The sequence below is a fragment of the Ammospiza caudacuta genome, chromosome 20 (assembly GCF_027887145.1).
Source record: "Ammospiza caudacuta isolate bAmmCau1 chromosome 20, bAmmCau1.pri, whole genome shotgun sequence".
Lineage (NCBI taxonomy): Eukaryota > Metazoa > Chordata > Aves > Passeriformes > Passerellidae > Ammospiza > Ammospiza caudacuta.
The window spans coordinates 11,405,119-11,421,875 of NC_080612.1; the positions used below are offsets into that span (position 1 = coordinate 11,405,119).

General features: G+C 47.4%; 1 protein-coding gene across 1 annotated transcript in view; it reads right to left on the reverse strand.

The window, feature by feature from the left end:
• ACACA (acetyl-CoA carboxylase alpha) overlaps positions 1 to 16,757 on the reverse strand; it is a 96,110-nt gene that overhangs the window by 45,214 nt on the left and 34,139 nt on the right. Inside the window, exons 29-37 of the mRNA XM_058817890.1 lie at positions 13,112 to 13,135; positions 10,631 to 10,774; positions 9,464 to 9,560; positions 8,088 to 8,195; positions 6,085 to 6,141; positions 5,740 to 5,784; positions 2,966 to 3,007; positions 2,415 to 2,630; positions 1,191 to 1,346 (exon numbers count right to left, since the gene is read on the reverse strand). Of these exons, the coding sequence (XP_058673873.1) occupies positions 1,191 to 1,346; positions 2,415 to 2,630; positions 2,966 to 3,007; positions 5,740 to 5,784; positions 6,085 to 6,141; positions 8,088 to 8,195; positions 9,464 to 9,560; positions 10,631 to 10,774; positions 13,112 to 13,135 (889 nt within the window). The remainder of the gene's footprint in view (positions 1 to 1,190; positions 1,347 to 2,414; positions 2,631 to 2,965; positions 3,008 to 5,739; positions 5,785 to 6,084; positions 6,142 to 8,087; positions 8,196 to 9,463; positions 9,561 to 10,630; positions 10,775 to 13,111; positions 13,136 to 16,757) is intronic.

Genomic DNA, 16,757 nt, shown 5'->3' on the forward strand with positions numbered 1-16,757 from the left:
CACCTGGGAGCTACAGAATCCAGGGAAGCCAAATCCTTGGCAAGCAGTTTTGTAGCCCTTGTATGCACAATAATCACATTTCACTGCCTGCACGGAGCTTTAAATCAACAAAGCAATTACCACTTGGAGCTGGGCCTTCTGCTCTTCTATTAAACTTTATAAAATACCACTGTGGGCAAAGCACATATTAAAAGAAGGCAATTTATAGGCTGGCTTAAGCATTTTTCCCAAAAAAAGTCTCTTTTGCACAGCAGCTCAAGGAAAAGTCATGGTTTGTATCTGAGGGCAGCCCAACTTCCAGGGGTGAATATTCCAGCTTCTTCTGAACTTCCTGGGAACCAACAGCTCTGGATGCACCAGGAAAGGCTCATCCAAAAGGGATTTAAGCCACCAATTTTTAATCATGATTTAAAAGTCAGCAAGCAAGAGAGAGTTATTTTGATACCAAATTCATCTTTCTAACTTTCGGCTGCTCTCCTCAGGAAAGGTCAGCTCTCATCTTTGGGTACTCATGAACTGAATGCTGATTTCCAGCTAAATTCAGCCTGGGCTTGGGACTGGGACTTCTTTTGTGGTGATTCTGCTAGCCACAAGCATCCTTTATGCCTGAACACTTTCACTTGTGCATCTACAAAATTTAATGTTCATTTATTTATAATGTTCATCTCTGTGGTTTTGCACCAGAGACTGAAAATGAGGCATTTTGTAGCTGAATTTACAGATTCTTTTTAAGCTCCTAATTTAGCTCATGTTTTATTTGGATGGAATCTCAACTTTTGCAACAAACAGAAGACCCGCTTCCTTATTAAAACTGTTTACCTCAAACACACAATGAAAAAATAGGTTTGGTTTCAAATACAAAACATATTTCCAATAATTGTCCCTCAGTTTACACAGTGGAGCTGAGCTGCACAACAAAACGGTTTTAAAGTGCCAGAGGGCAGGGATGGGTGGGATATTGGGAAGGAATTCCTGATCACGAGAGTGGAGAGGACCTGGCAAAGGCTGGGAGTGTCCAAGGACAGGTTGGATGGGGCTTGGGACAGTGGAAGGTGTCAGGGTTGGAACAGGATGAGCTTTAAGGTCCCTTCCACCCAAACCACTCCATGCTCCTGTGATTCTATGAACAGAAAACATTTTATTTCTGACAAGTGAAGCCCTGGAAGGACGAGCTGGGCTGGAGGTCCCACCTTGGAGGGGTCCATGATGACGGTGGGCACGAAGTTGAGGAAGATGTGGTTGCAGTCCGTGCGCACGTTGGTGTTGTTGAAGGCCACCTCCAGCTCGTCCATGGCCTCCAGCAGCAAACGCTCACCCTCATTCTGCAGGTACTCAAAGGAGGCTTCCTGCCAGGAGTGCCAACAAAACACTGAGTTCTGGCTCACAAATCACTGCCCCAGAAAGCAAGGTTTGGAGAGCTGCGGGAGCGTGGGATGGAGAGGAAGATGGAGAGGAAGATGGAGAGGAATTCTCCCCAGTTTGGAGAGCTGCAGGAGGCTGGGATGGAGAGGAATTCTCTGGTTTGGAGAGCTGCAGGAGGCTGGGATGGAGAGGAAGATGGAGAGGAATTCTCCCCAGTTTGGAGAGCTGCAGGAGGCTGGGATGGAGAGGAAGATGGAGAGGAATTCTCCACAGTTTGGAGAGCTGCAGGAGGCTGGGATGGAGAGGAATTCTCTGGTTTGGAGAGCTGCAGGAGGCTGGGATGGAGAGGAATTCTCCCCAGTTTGGAGAGCTGCAGGAGGCTGGGATGGAGAGGAATTCTCCCCAGTTTGGAGAGCTGCAGGAGGGTGGGATGGAGAGGAAGATGGAGAGGAATTCCCCACAGTTTGGAGAGCTGCAGGAGGGTGGGATGGAGAGGAATTCTCCCCAGTTTGGAGAGCTGCAGGAGGCTGGGATGGAGAGGAAGATGGAGAGGAATTCCCCACAGTTTGGAGAGCTGCAGGAGGGTGGGATGGAGAGGAATTCTCCCCAGTTTGGAGAGCTGCAGGAGGCTGGGATGGAGAGGAAGATGGAGAGGAATTCCCCACAGTTTGGAGAGCTGCAGGAGGGTGGGATGGAGAGGACAAACCCCACGTGCAGCCCTGGAGCAGATCCATCCCCAGCACAGAGCCAGTGCTCCCAGTGCCTGGGTCCCACCCCTGGCTGCCCTGTGCCCTCCTTTAGCTCACAGTAAATCTGAAACCACACAGGGCAAGCCAGTGTTGCCTCAAGATCTAAGGATTTACGACTCTCATCTTGGGCCCTGAAAAATCTCCCTGGAGCACAGGAACTCCAAAGGGCTGGTTCTGAGAGCAGCACCAGCAAGGAGAGGGCACCACCCCAGCCCTCCACACAGGGAATGGTCCCTTTTGGCTCCTGCAGCTCCCCAGGGTGACCCTGCCTTTACCCACAGCCTTGCACGGGCACAAACCCACCTTGGTGACCAGGTCCGAGTGCCTTATGATGGCCCTGACGAAGAACCTGTAGTCTGTGACCTCTGTGCCCACCTCCACCTTGGCAGCCCCCAGGTAGAGGTGCATCTTGTGGTTGGCACAGGGGATGGCCGTCAGGTCGAAGTTCCTCATGCGGTTCAGCTCCAGCTGGAAGGCCAGGGCAGGCTCCAGGTGCCTGTAGATCCTGTCCTCCTCAAACTGCAGGGACACAGCACAGGGGGGAAAGAGGGCATTGGAGAGGTGAAACACTCAGGGAAGAACCCCACAACGCCCCTTATGAAATTTCATATTTAACTCAAACTCTAAAAATTCAAACAAATCCAACCCAGATGCTTCCATCTCACACAGCACTGGGAGCTGTGAAATTGTTGAATAACACAAATTGCAGGGCAGCAAGTTCTCAAGCCCACCCCCCTCAAAAACCCTTCTTTTCCACAGAAACCAGAAGGTTTTGTCCTGATTCTGAGCAGTGAATCACTGCATGCAACTCCAAGCCAACACTTGGAGACAAGTATTAAGAATATCCAACTCACCTTATCCCGGGCACGGAAGGTGAAGAACTTGGGGAACTCCCTCTGTTTGAAAATGAAAACAGCAGTGTTAGTGTCCCCAAAGCAAGCACTGATGTGCCCAGAGTGCTCCCAGGCCACTCCTGGGGCAGCACCCCAGCACAGCAGGTGACACAAGCTGTTCCCAGCCACTTCCCAACATCACAAAGGGGGTGGAAAACCAAATCACCTTCAGGACAGCAGAGGCAGCTCAAACCTGCCCTCACTAATGCAGAAGAGGCTGCTTGATTGGCTTTAGATTGTTATTGTCAGTTATTAACAGATAACAAAAGTGTCCAGACAGTAGAGGGAAACTTTTTCTAGGTCTGTTATGATTAAAATTCCAGTGGAAATGTCTGGAGTGATAGGAACACTCTGTTATGGACGCAGATGTACACACAACAATGATCTTATTCTACAGCTCTCTCCATACCATTACTGCCAGAAATGCTCTCTTCCCAAGGAAAACTGGGACTTGCAATCAAATAACTTTGTTCTCCTGTATGAAGCAGCAAAAAATTACAGAAATCCCCCATCTACCACTGAGTTTCTCTGGTTTTCTGTTGCATAGGTAAGACCCTGGCAGAGCCTTGAGAGTTTTTTGAAATATGGTACAAATCTGAGATGAAGAGGGGAAGCCTGGACAGCATCCTGTGCCTCCAGCTCCACCCAGGCAGATCCATCCCCTGCTCTGGAACTGGAGTTTTACTGGGCAGGGCTTTGGTCAGCGCTTGCCCCACGTGGGAGCTCTGCTGCTCAAGGTGACCTGAGGGACACACACAGCTCACCAGGACTGGCTCACTAAGCAAAAACCAGGACTCTGACCTGGAGCCTCTGAATCTCCGGCTCACATTCCGTTATCCATGAAAGATGAACGGCCCCAGCTGCAGGGAGTGCGACAAGCAGTGACACTGCACAGCCACCACAGAGCAACACGGATTTTCAGGCTAAAAGGACTGCTCCAGTCAGTCATCTCCCTTCCCTCCCAGGTGAAACAGCCCCCAAACCTCAGCTGATGGCTCTCAGTTGAGCAAAGCAACTTGTGTTTGCCTGGAAACCCTTCCAAAATAAGCAGTGGTACAAGAAATGCTGCCTAAAAATCCAGGCTCGCTCAATACATCAATTGTCTGTGAGCCTCATCTAAGAGAAAACCTCTTCCATGTTTCCTGGCTTCTCCCCATCCCTCCTACCTGTCCCCCCCTGCATGCTGCCAGCTTCTCCCACCATCTCCAGGCTCATTCCACCACTAATGGAATTGCTTCCAGGGCACCTCACTGGTGTGCTGGGCAAATATCATAATTAGATGTGCACACACACAAAAATCCTCAGTGCCCTGCTACCAAAATCCAAAAGAGTGCTCCATTTCCTAGGCAGAAGAATTATACCCCTGCTGTGTTCTAATCAACCAACCATCATCAAGACAATCAAAATAATTTGCCTAAATTAGCCAATCAAGACACCCTGCAAACTGCAGAATGCGAGGAGCTGCACCAGAAATCATCAGAGTTGATTATTATACTAATAATCACGTTAAAAACCTAATGAGATGAGGAAATTGGAAGCTTGCTGGAGCAACTCTCTATTACCTCAACATGCTGGGAACTAATTATATAGACTGTAATTAAAACAAAAACAAACCCAAGCCCAGGCCTGGCTAAGTTAATGGTTGGTCCAGTAATGAAGGGGCTGGGACAGCAGACAGCAAGGACAGAGTGACAGAGCAGCTCCCAGGTTCTCCACAAGCTCTGCAGCCAGGTGAGCCCACACTGAGGGTGCAGGCAGAGCTTGGGATGGCTCTCTCTGTTCTGTGCCTCCTTTCTCACCTCTGGCACGTCCCATAGCACTTACTCAGCAACTCCCATTTTTCAGCGCCCATTCTGTTCTCCAAAACTTCCTTTTTCACACCTAAAGCCCAGATTTTCCTGCTAAATGTCCCAAAAGACTCTCCACAAAATCCAGTTTCCTAAGCTGCTGACTGACACCTCTGTACCTGTGCTGTGAGCAGCAATTCCCATGTGGTGACAGGTTCAAGCACTATTTCTGCTGATTTGTTTTCCCTTCATAAACCTTCCCAGACCAGCTGTGTTGAGCACAAGGGGAGTTTCTTGCACTTCAGAGGCTCCTGACAACTTCCAGAATTGAAAAGCAGAGACCCAAGAGATAAAAATCTGGTTTATGCCTTACACTGCCACCTAAACCGGATCTCACTGATGCCCAAGAGACAAAAATCTGGTTTATGCCTGACATTGCCACCTAAACCAGACCCCACTCATGCCCAGACCTGGGGAAAGAAGGAATTCCCAGCAGTAAGAGCATCAAACATTTCCCACACCACAAAACCACTCTGCAAAATTTAACAAGTCCCTCCAGTGACCGAAGCTGTTTTAAAATCAGTAAGAGGCCAAAAGGAATCACCACACTACAAAGGAAATACAAAGGTTTCACTGATAATTGCACTTTGGAACAGAAAGGGAACACAAGAACCACTGGAACACAAGGAAATCTCTGTCAGTGTGGCTTCCTGAGCTCAGCCAGGTGACCAGGGACACACTCAATGCCACGGGCACAGCCTGGTTTGCAGCCAGATTTCCAAATAAATACTATAAATACTTCAATACATAAACACTTCAACTCTTCACTTTGACAGGGCATGGGCATGAAATGCCTGCCTGAGGTCCAAATGAGAAGGCCAGAGCCCCCTGGGTGTCCCCTGGCCTCGCAGCAGCAATGCCACCCTGCTCCAGGCCCTTTTTACTTACATGGAATCTCTGGTCCACCTCATAGTTGACCTGTTTCCTGAAGTCCTTACAAACGAAACATACACACATAGGAAGAAAAAAAAAAACAAAGCAGAAGACAGCTAGCAATTAGGATTAAAATCAAAAATTAATTAATTCAAGAATACAAGAGGCGTCAAGATTGCGTACAATTGTAAATTAATTCTCTTAAGCGAATTCATGAAAACCATCTCGAGTTTTAGAGCATAAAAACAGTGAAGAGAGAACTAAATACAATAAATACAGCATTAAATTTGGGGGAAAACCATGTCAGATGCCAATGTAGAAAGCAGGGAAGTGTGAGCATCAGGAGAGACGTGGAAATACCTTTTGTGCCACAAGGAACGTCAGCCTCCGAATGCCATGCTCAATCAGGACTGATTTCTGCAAAAACAAGGGTGCAAACAGTGACTGGAGTGCAGAAAAAGGACAATTAAAGCAGGCTGGAACCCTCTGTGCAGTGGAAAATCTCTGCAGATCCTTCTGAGCCCCTGCTCCCCTGGAGGGAGGATCTCCCACCTGCTGCTCCTTTGGCAGCACAAACCCCCAAATCCCTTCCCCTGAGCAGGGAAGGGGATGAAGCACAGAGCAGTGAGCTCAGGCTGAGCCTGGCTGGGCAGGAACGCAGCAGAGCCACCCCCAAACCGTGCAGGAAATATCCTGGATTGCCTTTGGAACAGTGCAGGAAATATCCTGGATTGGTTTGAATTGTGCAGGAAATATCCTGCATTGCCTTTTGAATGTGCAGGAAATATCCTGGATTGCCTTTTGAATGTGCAGGAAATATCCTGGATTGCCTTTTGAACAGTGCAGGAAATATCCTGGATTGCCCTTTGAATGTAAAGGAAATATCCTGGATTGCCTTTTGAACTTTTTCAAACTTTTCTCCTTCCTCCTCCCTCTTCCAATTTAAAAGAAGGAACAACAGCTCAGCTCAAGCAGAAGCAAACCAGCCCCTCTCTGCACAGACTGTGATGTTTTACTAAGGTTAAGCCCTTTGGAAATGAGCAGCAGTGACTATATTCATGGCAAGAGGAAGAAAATAACTTTAATAATGCCATGATTTAAAAAGCAAAAATTGTTATTGCTTTTAAAATTCCACAAGTGGCAGACAATAACAGCAGAGCAACAGGATTCTGATTACATGGTAATAATGTGGGTCTCCCAGCAAGGCCACAGCTATTAGAGAGCGATTAGCCATCAGCACCTGGAGAAACTCCATTTCCACTGACTGCCTCAATCTCCTCCACAAGTCATTTACAAGTATATGATCCTAATTTCTATTAAAAAAACCACACACAACATGCTGGGACTGGAAGATTATTTGGACAATTTGGATCAACCTATTTGATAGTTTAATGTGGTTTTGGATTTTTTTTTTTGTAATATATTTTATTTCTTTCCTTTTATCCCCTCCCATAAAACGCCTGGAGCATGATCAAGCAGATGAAAAGCAGAACTAGTTTTAATTCTTGGATTTGATTGTTTTCCTTGTTTAAAGAGACAGGAGGCTGCTGAAGCCATGTGGGTGCCAGTCTCATTTTGGAACCCCTGATTTCTGCAGGGTGTGTTCCCATATTCCACACTGAGAAGCTGGAAATACAATGAGCTTTCCCAAACCAGTGTGCAGCTCCAGGATCCCAGCTCCTGGTGGGATTTTCAGCCCCACAAACCACTGGAATTCTTCCCACCACACAAAAGCAGGTGCAGGCAGAGCCCAGGGTGGACACAAGGAGGCTGTTCCCAACACAGGCTGTCCCAGCACTGACATTTGGGACTCTGAGGTGCATCCCACACTAAGAAAGGAGCAACAGAACATGCCAAAGAATTCCTCCTCATGCCAGCAATGTTGTGTAGGGTGGATGCTCCAGCACCCTAACAAGGGCAATAAACTTTAATTGCATTAGGACTATGGTAACACACAAATACAGGACATTTTAATGCTATTTTACATGGTTCTGTTGCTCCTCCAACAACTTTATCACCAGGGAAAGGGACAGAACCCATTTTTCATAGCATGTGGAGACAGTTACTGAAGATTGACCTGATGTGTTTAAAACCTCCCAAATCTTTCATCCCATCAAAAACTAAAGGGAAAAAGTCCTGACCTGACAGATTAGAAGGAGCAACAATGACCTGGTGCCTTCAGGAAGGTGCAGCTGCACCCAAAGCAATGGGAAGGCTCCAGAGGGGATAAATTAAGGATGTGACTGCAGTGCGTGTGCTTTGAAACCAAACCACACCACCCCAAAGCCAGGGAGCACAGAGTTAGAGCTTCCCCAAGCTGTCCTGCAGACCCCAGAGGGGCAGAGGGGTGCAGAGGGGCTCACCTTGCTCTGGGTGAACTCCCGGAACATGGCAGCCAGGCCGTCGTCGTCCACGTCGCCGTCGGTTTTGATGGCCACGTTGAGGATGTGGATGGGCTCCTCCCGGGCACTCTGCAAGGACAGGGAACATCCCCATGGGGCAGGAAATTAACACTGAGCACCTCTGAGATCTCCATGGAGCAGGAATTAACAGTGAGCACCTCCCAGATCCCCATGGAGCAGTGATTAACAGTGAGCACCTCAGAACAGGCTCCCTAAACCCAGCTTTAGAGATGTTCTGGAGGAAAGGACCTCAGCAGAGCACCAGGGAACTCTATGAGGGAAATTCTTGGCCAGACAGCCTCAGAAATCTGCAATTTCACAGAAGTCAATGCCCACAAACACCAAACAGGAGCCTCCTTGGGAGAATTCAAGGATGAGACAGGGCACAGGGTCAGGGCCTCTCTTTACCAGATGCAGCACAAGGACATTAGAGGACTTTGGCATCAAGGAAGGTTAATTAAATTAATCAAAGTGTAGGAGCAAAACAGTGTGAGTTTCCATATCTACAACAACATGAAATTATGTGGAAACATCAATTCCACTTGAGCTCCAAGGAATTACAAATTCAGCCTCCAGGAGCCTGTGATTAACTGGGAAAAACTGAGACTGGACAGAAAATTACCTCGGTGAGGTGAGGGGGATGCAGAGAGAAGGATCTGAGGACATTAAGGTTGACAGTAATGTTCTGGAAAAGGCTACAGTGCTTCCACACATCAGGATCAATGGAGCAGAGGAAAACAAAGCCCTGTTCTGGACACAGGCTGTGTTCCAGCAGAGCTTCCCACTCTTGTGGAGCAGGTCCTGTGTCTAAGGGAAACTGGACTTCCATCCCTATGGATTAGGGACCACCTGCCTCCTCTGCACCTGTTCTCCACATCTCTGCACAAACTGAGCGGCTCCACTCAGCTTTCCCTCCCAAAAACAGCTCCAAGAGGCAGAGCAGAGGGAAGAGTCAGGATTTAAGGGGACTGGGAGGGGTGTAAGACAGGAAACACAGCAAGTCAGATGGAGGACAAAGACAGCTGAAGATGCAGTTCAACATCCTGGTGCACAGAGAGGGTCTGGAGACTTAATGGTGGGTTTAAACTCTGTTATGGTGCTGTGGATCCAGGAATTGTGCTGATGCTAAAAGCCATAAACTAAATTTACATGGGGAGCAAGAGCTGAGCTGCGGAGCAGAGCTGGGAGCGGCCGCCCACGCCGAGTCACCTGCTGTGGAACAGGCAGGCAAATCACAGCCATAAATACACACAGCTCCCAACTCCTGCTGCCAGCACTCAGCCAGGGAGGAGCATCCAGCCCCAGAGAACCTTCCAGAAAAACAAACAAACCCCTACCTTGTCCTCATCATAGAGGGAAGCGTGGCCGGCCTCGGGGAACGTGGGGCTCTGCGGGGGAGAGTCGCAGAAGCATCCCATGACTTCATCGAAGATCCTGGGACACAGAGGAAGGAGCAGTGAGCACCACAGCACTGCTGCACACACAGCACCCTGCACTGACCCCTCCAGCCCTGCCAGGACAGGGCTCCCTCCCTGCTGGGCTCAAAGATCAGGAGGCAATCCCTCAAACCAGGGTCTGCACTGGCCACCATTGGTCTGAACCTCCTGGGTGTGGGCTGAAGGGTTTGCCTGTGCCAAAAGGTTGGAAGCACAAAGAGCTGCCCCCCACACAGCATCAGGAGACACCAGCACGTTCCCAACCAGCAGAACCCGGGGTGCTGATCCCTCAGCGTGCAAACTGCTCCTCCTGCAGCCCGGGACACACGCAGGGATCCAAGCAGGGAAACACGCCCAGGACTGTGGGAATCTACAAAATCAGAGGGGTTTGGGAAAGCTGCAAAAGGCAGGCCTTAGATACAGCCAAACTGTGATTGGAGCTAAGCAGCAGCCATGAGATTGGTCAGCAAAAAAATTATTTAAACTGTAGAAAGGCAAAGACAAATAGAACAATGGTCTGTGTATTAACACTTGTCTAGAATAACTCTCTAAGCTACAGAAAAGTTTTTCTAACAAGATATTAGGAAGGTTAAAGCTTAATAATGGAGCTCTGTGCATTGTGTTTCAAGGCTTACAAGCAGGTATTGTATTTGAAATGAGCAAGCAGTGTTTAACCAAAGGTACCTGTGCTTATAGTGGTTGGATAGAACTACTGTCAATATAGAATATATACTATACAGATATAAATACTGTCAATGTGCTTTTGCTTTGTGTGATTGGTCAAGAAACTTATAAAGTGAGTTATAACATCAAGTTCTTTGTCTGCTGCGTGGGATGTGAGCTGCTGGCATCTTCCCATGGTCACAACCACGTAATGAGACTGATGCTGAACATAAAACAGCTCAAGGCACGTTCCAGCAGTCCTGTCCTGTTAGCGATCTGTAAACAGCCCCTGCTGGCGTCAAGGACCACCTAAACCTGACTGCAGGCCTGGCAAAGCCTCCCCCCAGCTCTGCCAGGCCCCAGGTGGGGCAGTGGGCACAGCAGCAGGCCCAGGGCGGCACCCACCTGGCGAAGTCCTCGAAGGTGCGGAAGGAGACCATGCCCCCCATGCGCTGGCACGGCGGCGTGAAGGAGTTGTCCAGCAGCACGTCGCTGACACTGGCCACGTGAGCCATCCCATAGTGGTTGAGGTTGGAGGAGAAGGACATCCTAAGGAGCAAGGCAGCAAGGGCACAGTCAGCAGGGGCAGGGGACAGCATGGCAGCAGGTTTGGGCAGCGCTCTGCAGCATGGCTGGCTTGTGTGACCGTGTTCGCAGGGGTCTGAGGGTGAGGGGAGAGATGAGCATCTGACTCCATGTTTCAGAAGGCTTGATTTATTATTTGATGATATATGTTATGTTAAAACTATACTAAAAGAGTAGAAGAAAGGGTTTCTTCAGAAGGTTAGTTAAGGATAGAATAAGAAGGAATGATAACAAAGGTTTGTGGCTCAGCTCTCTGTCCGAGCCAGCTGACTGTGATTGGCCATTAATTAGAAACAACCAACATGGGCCAATCAAAGATCTACTTGTTGCACTCTACAGCAGCAGATAACCATTGTTTATATTTTGTTCCTGAGGCCTCTCAGCTTCTCAGGAGGAAAAATCCTAAGGAAAGGATTTTTCATAAAAGATGTGTGCAGCAGCTGGGCAATCCCTGCTGGGCTGCTCAGCCTGTCCAGAGCCCTGCCATAGCTCTGGTGCCACCCTCCCAGGAAGGGCAATCTCTGCTGGATTGTTCAGCCTGTCCAGAGCCCTGCCATAGCTCTGGTGCCACCCATGCCTCTGGTGCCACCCTCCCTGGATGCTGTCTCAATGACAGAAACAACCAGAGTCAGCAAATAATGCTATAACCCCTTAAAACAGGTATTTCTCGAGATGACAGGAGAATTCTGACTGAATTTCCCTCCTATTTCTCCTCCTGTCTTTATGTTTTGCTTTACAGGTGGAACATGACTCAAGCAGCAGCAATTCTGAGATTTGACACTTGAAGGATTCAGTACATTTTCACACAGGCTGTATTAACTTACTGATTCCATAATATATATGGAATATATATGGACTATAATTTTCACTGCTCAAATGCAGCACGGTACAGTGACTTGTCCAAAGTTCTCTACTGAGTCTTACCCTCTCATTCCCACCCTTTCTGTTCAACAAACAGCTGGATGTGGCTCTCAGTGCTCTGGGCTGGGTGACAAGGTGGGCATCAGGCACAGCTTGGACTCCATGGTCATGAAGGTCTTTTCCAACCTCAACAATTCTGTGATTTTTGTGTTTTTTTAAAGATTCACAGTGCCATGGCCAAGACTGGCAGAAGAAGCTTCTCCCACAATGAGATATTGGACTTTCCTCTGGTGACCACAGTTGGGCTCTGCCTCCTCTGCAGTAATTATCACCAATTTCTGAGCTGTACTGCAGACTCATCTTAACTCAGACTCCCTTCCAGAGCTGCCTGCAAGGTGGTGACACTTCTGAAGAGACCCAGGGACCTCCCTTGCTCTCCCTGGGCTTGGGGACACGTTGATTTTGCTGCCAAAACTGGAGGAGATGGGGGAGAAAGGCAGGGAATGGATTCTGGAGCCTCAGAGCTGTGAAATGCAGAGGCTGCTCACTGTGAGAAACCAGGACCTGGCTGAGCCAGCCCTGCTGGGATCTCCTCGTTGCCACACACCAAACCCACTGAGATCCAGCCCTGAGCCCAGTGCCAACAAGCCTGAACTATCAGCAGGGTGATTAATGGCCCTCCATGCCTAAAGTCACTCTCTGTTTCTGCAATTTATCTCTGATTAAGAGCCGTGAGACTTCCAGGCCCATTTTTACTATTTTTCCCTAAATAGGCTTGTAAGCAGCAGTAAATAATAGGGATTCAGGTTTTGAAAGAGGGGGATTTTTCAGGGCATGCCTTGCTGTACATTCTTACAACTCACACAAAAACTATCACAGAGCAGGAACTGAACAAAGAGACAGCAGACATTTTTCATCTATTATTTAAAACAAGAAATACTTCTCAACTGAGACACGGGAGGAAAAATTAGTGTCCAAAGCACAACAAAACATGCTGTCAGCTGTTTGAGATGTAGATTCATCTGGGGTGTGAGGGAGGTGAAAGAGCCCTGACAAATCCCAAGCCATGCACAAGAAACCAGGGAGGGCTGGGAGGAGCTGCCTGGGGTCACTGTGGCACCCTGGGACCCAAACCTGGGAATTCAGTGCTAAAAAAGATCCTAGGACAACATTCTGCTGTGTAACACGCTGCAGATGAGCTGAGTCACACAGCAAATTTAATTACAGAGATTGCTGCATGCAAAGTTTTGGGGTTTTTTTTAAAGAGAAGCTGAAAACATGTTTTAGACAAAGGGAGAGGAATAGAGGAGTTAATAAGAGTTATGGTTGAGAGTTTCCCAAGCAAAGAGAAGGGCACTACATCAAAACATGCTGAAACACTCAGGGTTAGGCTCCTTTCTAGTGTGGATTTGGAATTTGAGAAGATGGTGGGTACTGTACCTGTTCAGGGTGGGGATGTTCCCTCTGAAATCAAACAAGCACAGTTAATCAGACTGGTTAGTGAGAGCCATCACACAGAACCATCATCAAACAACCAGCAACACCTTCCCAAGGGGCTGCCCCAAATCAGGGAGAGCTGCCAGGGCCCCCCTGCCCCGCAGGGCACAGCCAGGCCACGCAAACAATGCAATTTCCCAGGAGAACACCTGGGATGTGCCAGGGACCCTCAGCCCTGCGCACCTTCCACGGTCCCCTCCGAGCCCAGGGCGAGGGCCTGCACTCCCTGACAGAGCAGCAAACAGCAGAGATGCAAGAAACAAAGAGAAAAACAAATCAGCATCTCACACGGGGAAATTGCAACAGGTGCAGGAGAAGCAGCCAATGCTCAGTGCCAAAGCTGCAGGCTGAGAGCAGCCCACGCACAGCTCCCGCCAGGCAGGGACAAAGAAACACAGCACCATGGAACACTGGGGATTCTCAGCACTCGGGGCCAAACAGAACAACCTGCAGGCTGGAACAATAACCTGAAGGGTAAAGCAACAACCTGGAGGCTCAAACAACAACCTGGAGGCTAAACAGAACAACCTAAAGGCTAAAACAACAACCTAAAGGCTAAAACCAACAACCTAAAGGCTCAAAACAACAACCTAAAGGCTCAAAACAACAACCTGGAGGCTAAACAGAACAACCTGGAGGCTAAACAGAACAACCTGAATGCTAATTTGAGGAAAATTTTCCCAGACTGGTTTGGTGACAGCAGAGTCAAGGGGATGTGCTGGGTGCATTACTGAGAAACAAAAAATTTCCATAGTCTTAAACCATATGGGGAAAAATACCTAAAACCATATCTGTTATAAGTACCACAGAGTAGTATTTAAGTATTAAGTATTTATTAAGTGGCATTTAAATTAGCATTTATATTAGTATTAGTAGTTATTACTATATATTTGTATATTAGTATATTTATTAGTATTAATTATAATAATATTTATAGTTATATTTATTTAATATATTTATTGTTATAAACGTTATTCATATTAATTATTATATTTGTTTATTATAATATTTATAAATTTTATTTCTTATTAGAATATTTAATGTATTTATTATTATATTTATTTAATATATTTATTATTATTCTATTTATTAGTATTTATTATTATAATATTTATATTAGTATTAGTATTTAAATTGTTTAAATTAAGTAGTATTTAAGTATTTAATTTGGAGGATGGTGGGGACAGACCCTGTGCTGCAGAGCCTGTGCTCAGGACAGAACTGGCCTCCAGCCCTCAGGGGGTTGGGACTATTTTTTGAGCTTGGCAAGGAGTGGCAGAGCTGCATGTGATCCACTTGAGTGGGAAAAAATAGCATGGAGAGAGGACTGGCAGTTCCTACCCCAGCAGGAACCCTCCTGTGGCCGTCCCTGGAAGGCTTTCAGCAAAGAGAGGGACAGAAAACAGCACAACAAATGTTCAGCTCAGCCTCGAGAGGGGCACCTGGAGCTCTGGGAGCCTCTCCTGCCTCTCCACACGAGGGAAACAGCACAGGGAGGATGGGCTGAAACTGAGAGAGAGCAGCTTCAAAGGGGGGTCAGGGAGAAATCCCTCCCTGTGAGGGTGTGAGGTGCCCAAATCAGCTGTGGCTGCCCCTGGATCTCTGGAACTGTCCAGCCTGGATGGGGCTTGGAGCACCCTTGTGAGGGTGCTCACAGGGCTCTGAGGATGAGGGAAGAGATGAGGAGCTGACTCCATGCTTCAGAGGGCTGATTTATTATTTTATGGCATATATTACATTAAAACTATACTAAAAGAATAGAAGAAAGGATTTCATCAGAAGGCCAGCTAAGAATAGAATAGAATAGAATAGAATGGAATAGAATAGAATAGAATAGAATAGAATAGAATAGAATAGAATAGAATAGAATAGAATAGAATAGAATAGAATAGAATAGAATAGAATAGAATAGAATAGAGTTAGGGTTAAGAATAGAATAGAATAGAATAGAATAGAATAGAATAGAATAGAATAGAATAGAATAGAATAGAATAGGAGTTAGGGTTAAGAATAGAATAGAATAGGAGTTAGGGTTAAGAATAGAATAGAATAGAATAGAATAGAATAGAATAGAATAGAATAGAATAGAATAGAATAGAATAGAATAGAATAGAATAGAATAGAATTAGGGTTAAGAATAGAATAGAATAGAATAGAATAGAATAGAATAGAATAGAATAGAATAGAATAGAATAGAATAGAATAGAATAGAATAGAATAGAATAGAATAGAATAGGAGTTAGGGTTAAGAATAGAATAGAATAGGAGTTAGGGTTAAGAATAGAATAGAATAGAATAGAATAGAATAGAATAGAATAGAATAGAATAGAATAGAATAGAATAGAATAGAGTTAGGGTTAAGAATAGAATAGAATAGAATAGAATAGAATAGAATAGAATAGAATAGAATAGAATAACAAAGGCTCTGTCTCACACTCTCTGTCCGAGCCAGCTGACTGTGATTGGCCATTAATTAGAAACAACCCCATGAGACCAATCACAGATGCACCTGTTGCATTCCACAGCAGCAGATAACCATTGTTTACATTTTGTTCCTGAGGCCTCGCAGCTTCTCAAAAAGAAAAATCCTAAAGAAAGGATTTTTCATGAAAAGATGTCTGTGATACACCCTGGCACAGGGGAAGGTGGAATAAAAGATCTTCAAGGTCCTTTCCATGCCCTGGTTGTGTGGCAGGGCCCCCCCAGAGCCCCCAGCAGCACCAGGCTCACAGCCTGTCCTGCAGAGCCTGCTCTGATCCCAGGATGGGCTGGAAATGTTCCTGTCCTGGCCCTGCTCTCCATCACTCCCCCAGCCCCACTGCTCCTGCACCCCTGAATCCAGCTCCCCGGGCCCCCTCCTCCTTTATTTCCCTTTTTCTGGGAGCTGCCCCGTGGCCACGCAGGGCTCAGCTGTGGGCAAAGCACAGGGCACAGCTCAGGAATGAGGCAGCAAAGCAGAACCAGCCCAGGCTGGCTCAATACCCCACTTTAGTCATTAACAGCGGTGCCACAGCAGAAAGAGCAATTCCACAGGCTCTGGCCAGTGCCATTCCTCTTATGTTTCCTCATTTCTGCAGCAGATCTCAGCAGAAGGCAGTGAAACATGCCTCCAACCATACATTTTGATTGGCTTTTCCCTCTCCCTCTTTCTTCCCTCATTCTTCCGCTCCCTCTGTGACTCAGCCGAGCTGAATCTGCTGCACGAGTCCAATTTGCATAAAATTATCCTGGTTCCATTCACTCTGCTGCCCCTTGCACAGCCCCTTCTCTGCTCTGCTGGAGGATTCTGCCCTTTCTGAGGCAGGCAGGCCCAGGGAACAGCAGCACGTCACCGCTGCCCCATTAACATCAAACCCAGCTCGGGGCTGCAGGGATCTCCAGGTGTCCTGGGACCATCCTCCATCCCCCCCTTCCCCAAAACCCACCCTCACAACCAGGAGGGGACCCTGGCACCCCCCGAGTGCCCCTCTGGGGCTCCAGGTGGGGTCAGAGCCCACAGCTGGGTCGCTCCTGGCACCCAAAGATTGGTGCCAGAGGCTGCTCCAGCAAACAGCCCACAGAAAATGCTGTCAACTGGGGCAGAAATTCA